Source organism: Thamnophis sirtalis, unplaced genomic scaffold, assembly GCF_051295495.1.
Source record: "Thamnophis sirtalis isolate CommonGarterSnake01/CBP01778 unplaced genomic scaffold, rThaSir2_p1.2 scaffold_1, whole genome shotgun sequence".
Lineage (NCBI taxonomy): Eukaryota > Metazoa > Chordata > Lepidosauria > Squamata > Natricidae > Thamnophis > Thamnophis sirtalis.
In genome coordinates, this window is record NW_028261381.1 from 108,372,136 (window position 1) to 108,387,417 (window position 15,282).

General features: G+C 39.5%; 1 protein-coding gene across 3 annotated transcripts in view; it reads right to left on the bottom strand.

The window, feature by feature from the left end:
• Window positions 1-330: 330 nt before the first annotated feature.
• The window catches only part of ACTN1 (actinin alpha 1), a 127,352-nt gene continuing 112,400 nt past the window's right edge, over window positions 331-15,282 (bottom strand). Inside the window, exons 16-22 of one of the 3 annotated variants that reach the window (XM_087721393.1) lie at window positions 14,694-14,828; window positions 11,826-12,005; window positions 9,364-9,510; window positions 7,638-7,718; window positions 7,045-7,110; window positions 3,025-3,183; window positions 331-1,227 (exon numbers count right to left, since the gene is read on the bottom strand). In XM_087721393.1, coding sequence (XP_087577519.1) covers window positions 1,069-1,227; window positions 3,025-3,183; window positions 7,045-7,110; window positions 7,638-7,718; window positions 9,364-9,510; window positions 11,826-12,005; window positions 14,694-14,828 — 927 coding nt within the window. In that variant the 3' untranslated portion in view covers window positions 331-1,068. The remainder of the gene's footprint in view (window positions 1,228-3,024; window positions 3,184-7,044; window positions 7,111-7,637; window positions 7,719-9,363; window positions 9,511-11,825; window positions 12,006-14,693; window positions 14,829-15,282) is intronic. The other 2 variants (XM_087721386.1, XM_087721378.1) reach the window with 2 other exon arrangements.

The window sequence follows — 15,282 nt, forward strand, 5'->3', positions numbered from 1 at the left end:
AAGGCAGATGTCTCACAGTGACTTCACTGATAGTTCTCTTGGCAACAGCATGGAAGTGCAGCTGCTGTTTTCCAGGATAATTCTTTGACCTCCTGTTTAGCATACTGCCCCGATACTCCCTAGGAGTTTCTCAGACACATGCTGTTTAGCTTCTCAGCCTAGACTTGGTAACACTAGGAATATAAACATCAACGCATTCAAAGGAGAAAGGGGGATACATTTTGGTGATAATATTTGAATATTGTACCTTTCCACATGGTCAAATATGTATTTAAACATGCAGCTAAACAGAGTTTAGTAAGCAAAACAGACAAAATAATGACATCTAGATTTGTTATTACAAGATTTTTTTTTAATATGGTCTGTGACAAGCAATATCAAAGATGCCAACTCTCAAGCGCCATATTTGGGGACCAGACAAGTTTCAGCAACAATACACAGGTAGGCAGATTGTAATTTTAATTAAATATGAAAACATGAGCTGTGTACATTATTTTTCCCTAAAAAAAACACAGCAATCTCAAAAAGTTTTATTGTAAAATATTTTCATGAAATGAGTGAACCAGCAATACATGCATTTGCCCATCTCCTCCTCTGTAAAACAATACGATAAAGAAATAAGAGACAGGTGAGAAAGTTGACTCAGGATAGAAGAAGCGTGCCAGGCTTCAGGTATAAGAATGGAATACAACACTGACCTTCATTTCCTATGTTGGAACAAAAGAAAAAAAAGGGGGTGGGGACTTTCTCACCAGCCATATTTGGTGTAATACTTTAAACTTTTTTCTATTTATGCTTCAACCTTGGAGAAAAATACTTTTTCTATAATAAAATAAGTTTGCTTAAATGTAACCTCGTCCCGCTTCCCCCTGCAAATTTTGGGAACCGCCCTTTTTCAAGGCTGTGATTGGCTATTTCATTCCAAGACCTTCCCCGCCCATCCCAAAGGAAAGCTGTTCTTTGATGTGGAAGCAAGAAGGGGAACAAGAAGGTAGCTCAGAGCCTGCTTGCAGACAGAACGAAAAGTGCACCTGGATGGAACAAGGTCAGGTGATGTGGATAGAGAGGTTAAAGGTCACTTTCGCCATAGAGAGCTGTCGAGAAAGACATGTAGTCCAGGGCACCAGGTACAGAATCCAGCCCAGTATAAGGTGCCATTCTAGCAATGCAATATTCAGCTTGATCTGGAGGCAGCTCCCGCCGTAATTCATCCACAGTGATATAGTTCTGCAAGAGAATACACAGATGACCATTTTCCATTTCAGTTTATTAGAAGCTTTAGCTTATTGATATCAAGCAGACATTATTTGGTAAACACTTTAACTCAAATCCTTTTTAATTGGATGTATTATAGAAAACTGCAGGTTGAGGATACAGGTTAATTTGCTTTTAAAATGAAAACGAGTGCTGTGTGAAACTTGAATGAAAAAATATCAGATTTTTCCTTAGGGATGCTTAGGATCTGTTTCTTTTAAAAAATTCTTACTTTGAAAGAAAAAGCTGTGTGCTATGTGTGTACATACACACATACATGTAAGATGATAGACTGAGGGTCTATGAAATCCAAATGATGTCAACTAAGATCTTGTAAACAGAGCAACTGAAGTGAAACAAAAAAGGTCTGCCAAAAAGCACCTAAAGAATTTAGGATAAATGTTAAATTCAGAGCAGGCACTTCCTGGTTTGAAATTCAGTCCCTTGCTAGAATAAACCCCATTTAAATAATTCATTACTCTACTAGAATAGCTGAAGAACACATCAATTGATTCCCAAAGGTTTGTTATAGAATTTGGGGAAATTGCTAGGAGAGACTTGCCATAACCTAAAACAGGTTCTTACAGGCTTTGCTCTATAGATAGTCTTTGACTTATGACCATTCATTTAACAAAGATTGGACGTTTATGGTGGCTTCGGGAAAAGTGACTTGCAATCTATTTTCAACGTTTTGACTGTTGTGCCATCCCTGCGGACACATGATTGCTTAATGAACATATGTCAGAGAGAGAGAGACAGACAGAGAGAGAGAGACAGACAGAGAGAGAGAGAGAGACTGACTGTCCAAGCCATAGAGGAGAGTCAAGTGAGGATGTAATCTGGAGTCATTACTTGGGCATAAATGGCATCATCTGACTCCCCTTGAATGCTGTTGGACCTTATCTAATGTGGCTCAAGTGCAGAATATCAGTCTGAAAGATTCCTGTGAAATAGGCATAAGCAATAAAGCAGCTCTTCATGTATGGATCTGTTTATTCATGCCAGCCACCATGTGATTCACTTATTTACCATGATTCACTTAATGACCACAGTAAAAATGGGCTGTAAACTTTTCTCTAGTCCCAAAATTTAATTTTGCTTAGTGATCACAATTCTGGTGCCAGTTGTGGCCCTAAGTTGAAAATTACCAGCACAAGTCTATAGTATGAATATAACTGACAACTAATAACTTGAGACATTTATTCTCACTTGGCCTTTGAATCCATGTCATGAATGCCAAAGACATAGATGGCCTCTGTCCATCCCATCATAACAGCGGAATAGCTAGAGCAGGGATGCCAAACTCGTGTTGTCTTGGTGTCGTCACGTGACGTATCGGAACTTCCCTTCTCGCTAAACTGGATGGGGGTGGGGCCAGCACGTGACACGTGCAGGCCGTGGGCTGCGAGTTTGACAGAGAGGGATCAGGCACATACAGGCTTGAATGCCTGGGTGTATATATATGCATACAGAGTTGTTTTTTACTTATCGTAGTGATATGAATTCAATAATCATATTTAAGAGAGAATGTGTAAGACATTCAATCCATTGTTAAACGTTCCATTCCACTTTTATGGCTTCAAGCAGAAATAAGATATTGATGAATTGAAGGAAAGTTCCAGATACTCAAGTATTTCAATAAAAACCACATTATCTGTTCACAGTAAGATAGTGGCCACTATAATCTTCCTTTTGCATTTATATTATAACCTGAAATCAAGCTTAAACTCTGCCACAAGTCAGCATTCTTTTCATTCAACCTGAACTCACTTTATCTCCAGCCAGGATCTTGAAAGAGGCCATAACTTGGTCAGCTGTATCAGTATCTGCTGTTTCCCGGGACATGAAGTCAATGAAGGCCTGGAATGTCACCACTCCAATGCGATTGGGATCCACAATGCTCATGATTCGAGCAAACTCTGCCTCACCCTGGGTTCGGAAATAAAATTCAGCAACAATTTAATCCAAAGGTGGCATAATTGAATAGAAATTATTCCCTAGGATAGGGATCGGCAAACTTAAACACTCAAAGAGCTATTTGGACCCGTTTCCCACAGAAAAGAAAACACCGGGAGCCACAAAGGTCCTAACGGGAAGCCCCCTGTTCAATTCTGGAGCTGACCGGAAGTTCAGTCCCCCCACCATAGAGTCTCCTCCTAGCGTGGCATACTTTTTTCCTCTACCTGTCATAACCGAAAGTCCTATCAATTGTGGAGACAACTGGAAAACCCTCCCCTGGCCTTAGAGTCTTCTCCTGGCACACTGTGCTCCCCCCCCCGAAGCTCCTCTCAAAATTGTGGTGCCGACCAGTGGAGCCGCAGCACAGGGAGGAAAGAGCCACATGCGGCTCCAGAGCCGCAGTTTGCTGACCCCTGCCCTAAGATAATTTCCCTACCCTTTAAATGCAGGGGTCTAAAACGTCCATCATCCCCAACCAGCATGGGCATAACCGGATTGAAGAGCAACTCATGCAAAGGGAATGATTCTCTGCCCAAACTACAATGAATCTGAACGCATTTTGAAGGTGCAAGGGACCCAAATCCAATATGTCTGAAGCTATTTTTTTCCCTTTTTAAAAAATATAGCTTTATTAATTTTGAACACACAACCCTCAGAATAAAATACAAACTGACATAAAGGGAAATGGGGGAAGGATTAGAGTTAGAGATTCACATGGCTGCAAGAAAGGAAAGGTCAGATTCTGTCCTTTTTTTCTCCTCTGTACTGCTTCCCAACAGAAATATACAAATTTCATTCAACCTGCTGAAGTTTCACCCTTTGACTTCAGCAAAAGGACAGCTCTGCCAGGCTTTGCCCTCTTCATCTTTTGCCTATCTCCAGTTTTGCAGCACTCTGTATTTGTAACCCTTTTTCCTATAATACCATCACTCTGCTAAACAACTAATTCCCTCACCACTGCCTATTCACTAAGCTTGCATTACTATTACTATTAGTCTTCTCATCCTTCCTATTACCCATATTTTCCCACTTATGACTGCAGGACTGTAATTTTGTTGCTTGTATCCTTACGATTTATATTGATATTGATTGTTTCCTGATTGCTTATTTGTACCCTATGACTATCATTAAGCGTTGTACCTTATGATTTTTGAGGAATGTTTCATCTTTTTATGTACACTGAGAGCATATGCACCAAAGACAAATTCCTTGTGTGTCCAATCACACTTGGCCAATAAAGAAATCTATTCTATTCTATTCTATTCTATTCTATTCTCCTTTCTTCTATTCTAAACGGTTTTCTTTTTTCTACTCTTCCTAGAGGTTCTTTTTGAACTCTTCCTCTGCTTTTTTTACCCATATCATTCAAATGAGGCATAATGTCAGGCCTGCAATTATATTCCTTTTAGAATTTTGACCTGCCACGCTTTCTCTTATTTCATTATGCTGTTTCATTAGTATAGTTGATGGGAGGGGGGAATAGAAGGAGTAGGATTGTGGAATGTATTGTTGTCATTCTTTTCTAGAAGCCAAGGTCATCTTTTGTCTCCACACTTTTACACCTGACCGGAAGCAGCTGGGTGGAGACGCTAGCATGGAAGAGGAAGATTGGACCATGTGATGGATTGTGGGTGTGGGGACAAGATCATGAACTTTTAACTGGGTGGGATTCTGATGTAATTTCCAGAATTGGGATTAACACAGATGTGCTAAGATGTCTGCTTTATTAAATTGGAACTTTAAGGATCGTTTTGCCTTGGACTCTGATTTAATTCTACATGATACTTGGAACGCTGACACATAATTTCCAAATAAGGGCTACTGAGATTGCAAATTTTCAAATCTTTTTTGTAAAGACCATTTTTCTGTGCAATCCCATCGGTGAAACAACTAGATGTTTTTACTTATAACATGTAATATTTTATTGTTGCTAAAGTATAGCTATATGCAGATTGTAAATCAGTCATTTATAAGCTGATATTTAACATATTGAAACCTATAGTTTAACTCATCGAAAACTATGACAACTGGTTGTGTTAAAAGTTAAAAGGACTAGAAACTACCGGATTTGATAAAATAATTTCTGAGTCACTACCTATAAGGTCAGCCCGTAGCTGTCACTGAAATCCAAAAATCAAAGTAAGTTCATTCACAAGTAATGTTTTATCATTTCTACTGAGACATCTGGCCTGACTTTCTGACTTGACAGAAAAACATTCAGATGTTTTTACATCAAGTTCAATAAAGCATCCTCTCCAGTAAAATTTCACAGTCATACCATGATTAACTGCAAATGCAATGAGATCAGAAAGCTGTCCAAATATCAGGGCTAACTTTAATTTGATCACCATGTGTGATTCCTATGTGTGCATTGGAAGTGTTAGAGCAGTCAGCTGGTGGTGGTGGAAGACACAACTATTGAACTGTAAGATGCTGACAACACAAATATGTGAAAAAAATATCTTGGCTGAGGAATTGTGGGATTGGGGGCAAATTCCATTAATATGGAAACACTGCCACTATGGTCGAAACAGAAGCTGAACTGCCCAGATGGGGCCATTGCTGCAGATGTCACTGGATTACAGGTGCTACAATTACACACCATACATGCAGGTGGTGCAGAAATGTGTGCTGGCTTCTTCTGAAAACTAATGGCAGGTGGGTGTCACTGCTCTGATTAGTGGGCATTAATGGACTTCAGAGATTCTGCTGTCATTTTAATATTTTCTATTCCTGTGATTCTTGGATCGAGTACATGTTAAATGCATAACTAGATAATTCCTAGAGCCATGATGGTGAACCTATGGCACGCCAGAGGTGGCATTCAGAGCCCTCTCTATGGACACATGCATCGTCGTGGTTGTAGAGTTTCCATGCCAGCCAACTGGTCATTGGGTTTCCGGCACTCTGGCGCATGCCTTCCAGTTTGGGCACTCTGTGCCAAAAAGGTTCACCATTACTGTCCTAGAGTAGTGACAGAACATGTCTACATTCTCAATGTTTAAAGCAGTGTTTCTTAACCTTGGCGACTTTAAGCCATAGCTGGCTGGGGAATTCTATGAGTTGAAGTCCACAGGACTTAAAGTCGCCAAGGTTAAGAAACACTGCTTTAAAAGAATTAACACTTGAAAAGAAATTTCAATCTGGAAAAATAAAACCACTTCTTCAGCACAGGGGTGGGTTCTGGCAGGCACTACTGCCGGTTCGCTTGTGGGCGTGCTGCGCACACATGCACAGTGCAATAAAAATTGTTCTGTGCATGCACAGAAGCGAAAAACAAGATGGCGGCACCTACAGCGCTGCTCGGAGAACTGGTTCAGGGGTGTGGCAGGCCTGGGTCGCTGCCGTTTCCAGCGACCCAGGACACCAAACTACTACCGATTTGGCCAAACTGGTCTGAACCACTAGGAACCGACCACTGATTCAGCAGAAAAGAAGTGGTCTTGAAAGAAAATGTTATGCATTTGCATGAGGGTCTAGTAATGAACATTGATTATTTCAGAAAAACAGCCCACGAGAACAGACCTTATACAATTTTGATTCAGCCTTTACTATATTATTTCTTTTCTTCCGAAGATTCCCAAAGGAATTGATGTCAGGCAAAGTTCTGTTTCTTTTGAAAAACAGAGCTCGCATTTGGACAATTTTGTCTGTAATTAAGAGGCATTAATTCTCTTTCAGCACACTTTTAAAAATGTAAGATTTTAAATAATTTTCCATTTGAAAATCATGGACATGTATTTTTACCTTAAATTGTTTGATGTATGCCCTTTCCCTTTTTAAGGGCCAACTATACCAATGTGAAAAGAAGTGCTGTTGATGCTACATTACCATATTGTAACCAATGGCGATAAGGAAGGTGTGGAAATCTTCAGCATCCATCATGCCAGTCTTCTTCTACAAAGAGGAGTTTAAAAACAGACGAATAAAAGGGGAAGGGGAGGGAAGAAACAGAAATGGAGAGAAAGTCCAAGAAGAGATGAACCCATAGAAGATGTTATAAGCAATGGATATTCATTAAGAAGGAATGGAAGATAAAGCATTGCATGTAATGAACATTAAAAATAAATTGAGAAAATAAGATTTGGACATTTTTCATAAAGATGAGATGGAAGTTTAAATGTAGAGAAGAAGAAAAATAGTTATGGGGATATAAAAGAAATAAAGAAATGGAAAAGTGAAGGCAAGACAGTAAGATTTTAGGCAAATTGAAAGTTTAACACAAAAGTTTGAAAATGCATAAAAAGAAACAGCACAGCGGAATTGTGGGGAAACCAGAAAGTAATACAGGGAAATATGTGCAACAAAATATAAGAGCATTGACAAGAGATGGATTAAAACAAAACAAAACAAAACAAAAAGAGGAGAAAAAAATTGTTATTTCCTCATAATATCTGGCGATATTTCCCACTAGCATTCAGTACCTGCGCATCGTTTCCAATATCGTAACCCAAGCTGATGAGGCAGGCTTTAAATTCTTCAGGGCCAAGAGTGCCGGAGTGGTCCTGGTTATGCAGTGTATCAGATAGCAGGACATGCATTGGGGGTGATGTAAAACCAAGAAACAGAAAAGAGGTATGGGGGGAAAAAACAGAAGTGCATCATGCAGTGAATGAAGGAAGACACATGGAAGAAGAGTGGCATGCAGAAAAAGACAGAGGGAGGGAAAATAAAAAGTGCACAGGTTAGACACCGTGTTACCATTTCACTGTGCCAATGCATTTTAAAAAAATATTATTCATAAAATGTGACCTGACTAGCCAAGTGTGCGCATAACAACCCCTGCTCGTAGCAAGCGCTGAAGGTGGTTTTGCCCCTCATATCACCCCTTATCACTGATTACATAACTTTAAAATTGCCATGTTTACCCAGCAGCCAAGCGCACAAAGACAATGAATTCGAGATCGTGCTCTCAAAATAAGAAGAAAATCTTTTGAAATAAATTATAGGTCTTAAGAAGCTATAGTGACATCAGAAAGGATATTCTTTTACACATAACTACATTTTAACCAAGTGCCGTAATTTTTAATCAAAGAGCCTATATCTGCATTAGAATTCTGTCTGTCTATTTTTGATGGTCATTTTCAATTTATAAATACTAATGGTTCACATGGCATAGCACTGGATTTTCCTGTGAATGGGTGCAGATTTTTCACCCTGTTGTTTGAACCAATGGCTCATACTTGTTCATCTCGAAACAAATCAAATCAAACGAAGAAGACAGAAAAAAATTCCAGAGAAACAACCCAGAATTTATGGTTCGTAGCAAACGCTAAACAAACCACAGACTGAACAGTATCTTAACAACACACAATCACAGGAGAAGTCAGTAGGTATGGTAATGCTGATTTGTTGCATCATGTGAACCAGCACAGTATTAAAATGGAAATCAAGAAATCCCAAAGTACATGTAAACTCTATTGAATTGCAGCTAAGGCAAAGAATTAAACAGAGTCGAGCTTCAGTGCATACTGTTAGATTATGATTTGACTTCTGCTCTAGTATGAGAAGCCAGTCTCTGTGCCCCTTGTGGTCGTAGTGAATACAACAAGTTACTTAAATGGACTGTCTTAAGTTGAGGGACAGGTCATATTATAAAAGTTGGCCTTGGTCTTTTTGAGAAAAAGTCCTAAGAATCCTCCTGAGGTAAAAACAAATGTGAGACTGAGGAGATACTGCCAAGAACAGAGACTGTTTCTGAAAGGAAGACACAACTGCTTGCCTACACCAAAACCAATTTGCTCTGATTTTAGTGGCATATATGCTTTAAGTGAAGAACTTGGCTTAAATCTAGCAAAAAGGCTTATAAATGGGGAATGATGCTGTTTAAGTTGTAAAATATTGCAATACATTGTTGAAGTGTATTCCCTGAGGATAGTTGTACAACTAACATATATAAATCTAGCTATGGAATTACATATAAATAAATTGATACATTAAAAGAATAATCTTGTGATCATTAGCTACTAAGATTCACCTAATAAAACTGGGCCTTTACATTTTTATCTGAGAAGAGCTATTGAGCCAAAATTTGAGGATTTCAAAAAAATATTTGGGCTAGCACTAGGATTTGGGACTTCCAATTTTCATTCAGCCCAAGGAGACCTACTCTTGAGTGCTTACATGTATTGCTATTTCTTTCCTTCTTACCCTGTCAAAGTGATTGAAGGAGGCACGGAATTCATTCATCTGTTCCTGGCTAATTCCTTTGGCATCCCGAGTCAAAATCTGGTTTTCCACTTCATTGATAGTTCTAGCAATTGTTGTGAGGAGTTGCTCCCAACCCACTCGGATATGCTGGAAGGGAAAACAACAACAAAGGTAACTTATTTCCAGACATCTTAAGCTGAAGGACAGTATTTGATGCCGAATTCAAATGAAGTCAAGGAAATCTTGAAACAAACATTACTTAACATAACATTTGAGAAAACTGTGTTAGTCTACAGAAACAAAACATCAAGAGTCTGGTAGCACCTTTTCAGATTAACAAATTTTATAAAGAGGCATAAACTACTGTAAACTGCAGTGAACAAAAACATGCCTTTTAATAAAGTTTGTTAATAGGAAAATAGGAAGATCCATCTTCCTTCAAAAGTCAAAAATGCTGGGAAAGTGGAAGGAAAGAGAAGAAGAGAATGACTGCATTAGAGAGAAGATGAGTGCACCATTGAGATTCCTGAAGGGCCCAGATGAGGATAGACTTCCTGGAGAAGGTCTACATATGTGGCTAAGATCAATACAGCTGTCAGTAATAATAATAAAAAAACAACCACCTTCGGGATAAAGGTATTTCTAGATTTTATGGCCAAGTTATTCATTCTATTAAATGTCAGCAGGTAACTCTTTGCTTTATAGAACATGCCGATTTGGAATTGGGCCATACATAAACCAGCTTTTTCATTAATTGCACACATACACAACATCAACAGAGAGGTTGATGCAACAGTATTGTATTTCAACATTCTGACAATGAGGGCGGGAAATCCTGGGTCTCTAAAGCAGATGACTGGGGCCCGAGACAGTCTTGGAAACAGCAGTTGGCATACTGTAATTACTGCCAGACACAGTGATGGCAAAGCCTTTTTTAATAAGCTTGAGGGCTTTATCTTTGCCGCTGGGATCTCCAACATGGTGGTCATGGAGACGAACAAGCCTAAAGATACCTCACTTGGGACCTGCCAAGCTTTCTGTCCTACACTCATTTTGAAGTACATGAAGTCCTCTACTTACAACAGTTCATTTTTCACACTTATGACCCAACGGTCATAAGCAGCCTCTCCAGCATTCAGATGCTTGACAACTGGTTTATTTTTATGATGATTGCAGTGTCCTGGGGCCATGTGCTCATCATCCTTCCGAGGTGGGTAAAATGAGGACCCGGATTGTTGGGGGCAATATGCTGACTCTGTAAACCGCTTAGAGAGGGCTGAAAGCCCTATGAAGCGGTACATAAGTCTAACTGCTATTGCTATTGCTATTTTGCAACTTTCTGATCAGCAAAATCAGTGGGGAAACCAGATTCATTTAACAACTGTGTTACTAAGTTACTAACAACTGCAGTGATTGATTCACTTAACAAATGTGGCAAGAAAAGTCATAAAAAGGAGCACTTTTCTCCCTTAACAATATACATTTTGGACTCAGTTGTGGTCATAAGTCGAAGACTACCTGTATTTCAAATATTACTTTTAGACAAAATTAGAAAGGGAGCTGGCAGGCTCCAAACTAAAGCACGAAAATATCCTGATATTTCTTATAGAAAACATAAGTGTTTTCAGAAAAACAAAATGGGGAAAGCAAAGGCAGTCAATTGCTTTGTTCGAAAATATGCCTACTTTGCCCGCCCCCCCCCTCCAAAATCTTATGATAAATTGGAGATTGCATGAGCATTCCGCAGGGTTACAATTCATTTGGTAAAAGATGAAGGAACAAATGGGTGCTTTGTAATTAGCCACACTTACTATGATTGCTGTTTTGTGAATGGATAAACCTTCCATGGCAGCCATTTGTTTCAACCAACACACTATGCTCTGAAAAAAGTGCACCCTGACTCTTACTCTAGGATTCCTCTGCCTAAAATAATCTCTAACTGCTGTGTGACCTTCATTATATGAGAAAAGCAGCTGCCAACCTCACCACATTCCTCAGTTTATCTTAAACTAAGCAGAACCAAGTAGAAATTCTGGACTTTCAAGGTCTCCTTACCACGTCTTTGCTTACAGTACAGCAAATATTGCGTTGCATGTGTTTATATTTATACACAACGTCGGTGTCAGCCAATAATATTGGTCTGCCATCCTTTGGCAAGGAATCCTTTTACACACAGCAGAACTGTGTAGTGCCGTGTTTCCCCCGAAAATAAGACAGGGTCTTTATTTTCTTTTGACCCCCGAAATAAGCACTTGGCCTTATTTTCGGGGAGGTCTTATTATTTTTGAGGTGCAGGAGGTGGCGAGCGTGGTCACCATGGCTGCTGCTGTGTTGCAATATTTTCAGGGAGGGCTTATTTTAGGGCATCCGGGGAGGGCTTATTTTTGGAAAACAGGGTATTAGAATTCATTCTCTTCAAAGATCCTTTCCTTGCAAGCTTATACAATACTCCGAGTCTTTACCTCCATAGTGTAGTTGGTGTGCTTATTATCGAAGATTAGAGCCTCCTGAATCTGCTGGTGATCTCCCTCCAGCTGATCAATCTTTGGTTTATAGTTCACAATGCTCTTCTCGTACTGCCGCAGGTGATTAAGCTGGTCCTCCAGGGTCCCGTGCATCTCTATGGAGATGCGGCCAATCTCCTATAGGAGCCAAAGGAAACAGAGAGGTAAGGAACAAGTTCCAACATGAAAGGCATTTGCTCCGACTGTTCCCTAAATGAACTAAAATGCTTTAACCACAGGCCTTGCAGTCTCAGAAGAATTCGACTTGACTTGCAAGCTTTTTTTAGAGGAAAGGTAAACAGAACAGAACACTGGATCTTATGTAAGGATGCCTTTTCTGGTGCGGATGGAGAATATCTATCATGGGGCTTTCCCCTACCACTGTGGGACATCTTTATACTTATTTCACTACAGAAAAATATAGTGCAATTCCTATCTTGGACATTAATCACTGAAACTGCTGTTTAACTGGATGGAAGTATATTGAGCTGGATTTCCCATCCTCTCCAAGCAATAGATCTTTGTCTGCAAGATGAGAAAATGAAGTTCAATGCATTTGGAGGGCAGCATATGGAGGAAATCTGTTTTAAATCTTTAATCCATAATTGGGAGTAGCTTCTTTTCAGATAAAATGCAATAGGCACCATACAATTATTGCAAAATGCAATAAAAGGCAAAGAATGCACATAGTATGGCTTGCAGCCAATGGAGAGAGGCATCCAATTATGAGCTATTATAAGGTTAATCCAAAGCGAATTAAAAAGGAACAAATCTGAAAAAATATACTTAAAATACAAAAGCTCAATGTGGCTCCAATATGCATTTCATGTTCATTTCTCCAGAGTCCTCGGTCAAATTCAGTCCTTTTAACTATACACACATACATACACATAAATTTTTTTGGATCTATCCATTCCAGTGACATTAAATCCCATACTGTAACCACACTGTAACCCTGATAATTTTTTTTTTAAATAGGGCTTTCAGTCACAAGATAGTTGCATATCCCTGCTATTGATCACAGGGTTATCAAACCCATTTCAGCCATTGCCACATTTTGTATGTTAGAAAACCCAAATCTGTACCAAATGTCACCTTTCTCCAAAGCCTCTCTTATATAGCCTTACTTTTCTTCACATAAACTTACTTTGTGAAATTCTTACATGACAAACTGAGCTCTTTGGCAACCTACTGGTTTTAATGAGATATTTTAATCTATCTATATATGTCCATAGAGGAATATACACAATTTTAATTCATAAATAATATGAGAACTTTTGGCACTGGCATTAAATACCTCTATATAACAATGTGCTTTTTCACTTCAGAGGAAGAAAAAGCCCTAGATAGCAACTCATCAGGAGAATTTCTATACTAAAATTGCTTACACTGCTGGGGCAGAGTTCTTCTGTGATAAGCTGAAAGATGTATTAAATTGCACAGTATATCTAATCAAGTGCAGAGTCAGTAAGCTCCATTTCTATACAAAATGCAAAAACAGCATGTCTATCTCATAATTTCATAGTTATTAAGTGTCCCTCCTATAGCGCATCCTTAAACATTTCATGACAATAGAGACCCTGGGTTAAAAATAAGTAAATGGCAGAGCCAGCATTTTGGCCCTCCAAATTCTCCAAGGATAGTTTATAAGGCTGGAAGCTGGTGAAGCTGAAAATATAATTGGTTGATGTCAAGGCTCAGAAGAGAAAAGCAGAATTTCTGTTCATTCAAAAGACTGTGAGGAAAAGACCTAGAAGACTGGTCCCCAACCTTTGCAACTTGGTGGCCTGGTTGGAGGGGGGGAGAGGGGAACCGGGCCATGAGAATGGTGGGCCAGCGCAGGCGCACATGTCCACAGCTCAATTTGTGCAAGCAGTGGGCTGGCACACATGCACACACAGCTCAACTTGCACAAATTGAGCTGTGCATGTGCGCATCAGACATATGGCCCAGTTCCAAATAGGCTATACCCCAGTCATGGGCTACAGCCTGGGGGTTGGGGACCGATAACCTAGAGTGTATATATAAACCATATTTTCAGAAACGTTTTTATGTGTACATGACTTTTTGGTGCTTGCAATATAGCAGCTAATCTAGCTGGGTCATCTCTGTGAGCTTTTACTGTCAGCAAGCAAATATGAAGTTAAGCATCAAAGTATAGGATGCCTGAGAAGTGCACAGTCCTGCAACCATTGTTCCCATTCCTACTCTTTGTTACCTCATCACATTTTGTGATGTAGGCAAAGATCACCTTCATTCGCAAGAGGACAGGGGATGACAGGGTGGGTCCTGGGTGACCCCTGTCTTCAGAAGAAGACTAGAGAAGCAAGGAGGAGGAGGAGGCAACAGTTGCCATCCATGAGAAACCATCAGCATCAGAAGAATTGCTACAATATGGTATTTTCCAAAAGTACCTTAAAATTTATCGCAATGATGATGTTATCTTTTGAAGTCAGGATTAGGTCAGTTTGTAAAATAGCCTTTCAAATAGCCTTAATGTTTAAGTTATTTTTTCTAGAAGAGCTATCGTAAGGCTCAGTTTCTTATGTCACCATCTTAACTGGAAGCCCCCCTACAATTCCAACTTTCAGCATTTTCTGTGGAGTAGCAGCAGTTCAGCAGCTGAAAACCTCCCCCAGACAAATGGGGCCACATGGAGAAAGGACATTAATCCCTAAAGAGTGCAGCTGATGTGCAGGGCCCCAAATGTCCTCAAATCAAGTGTGGAAGCAGCCTAGGAGATCATTCTTTCTGTTTTTGGCTTGAATATGTTTCGAAACAGTAAGTTCTTTGGCAGAAAGTATCCGATTAAACATTGAGTTTTACCTCCATCTTGGTTTGGATCCAGGGCCCAATGACATTGGCCTGAGCCCCAAATTGTTTGCGGAGTCTCTCGTTATGCTGCTGCCGTGCATGTTCTTCCATCAGGGCCTGATCTCTTCTGGGAACAAGTTGTCTCACCTTTAGTAAAAACACAAAAGCTCAGAATCTTTTGCACAGTATTGTTAAATGTGAAGAAATAAAAATGATCCCTGAAATTAGTCAAGCAATATTTGCTACATCGACAGAAAATAAAACCATTATTATTGGTTTTATTCAGTTTATTATTTGTGGGTAAGAGTTTAACTGAACTCGTACCCACAAATAATACAATCTCCACAGATGAGGCGCAACACTAAACACATCAGGAGATCAGCCAGTACAAATACCAAAGTTTCTATATAAATGCCAAATAAATCATTTTTAATCTGCAATAGTGCTAACACTATAACGACCTTTCCACAATATAGTTCCGACCAAAAATATTCAGATCACTTCTGCTGAAATCTCCCAGCTGCTGGCCATACTAGCTAAGAATTCTGGTAAGCGCATTATTAATACCTGTACGGCCTCAGATAGAGAAAGGCTGGTTCAA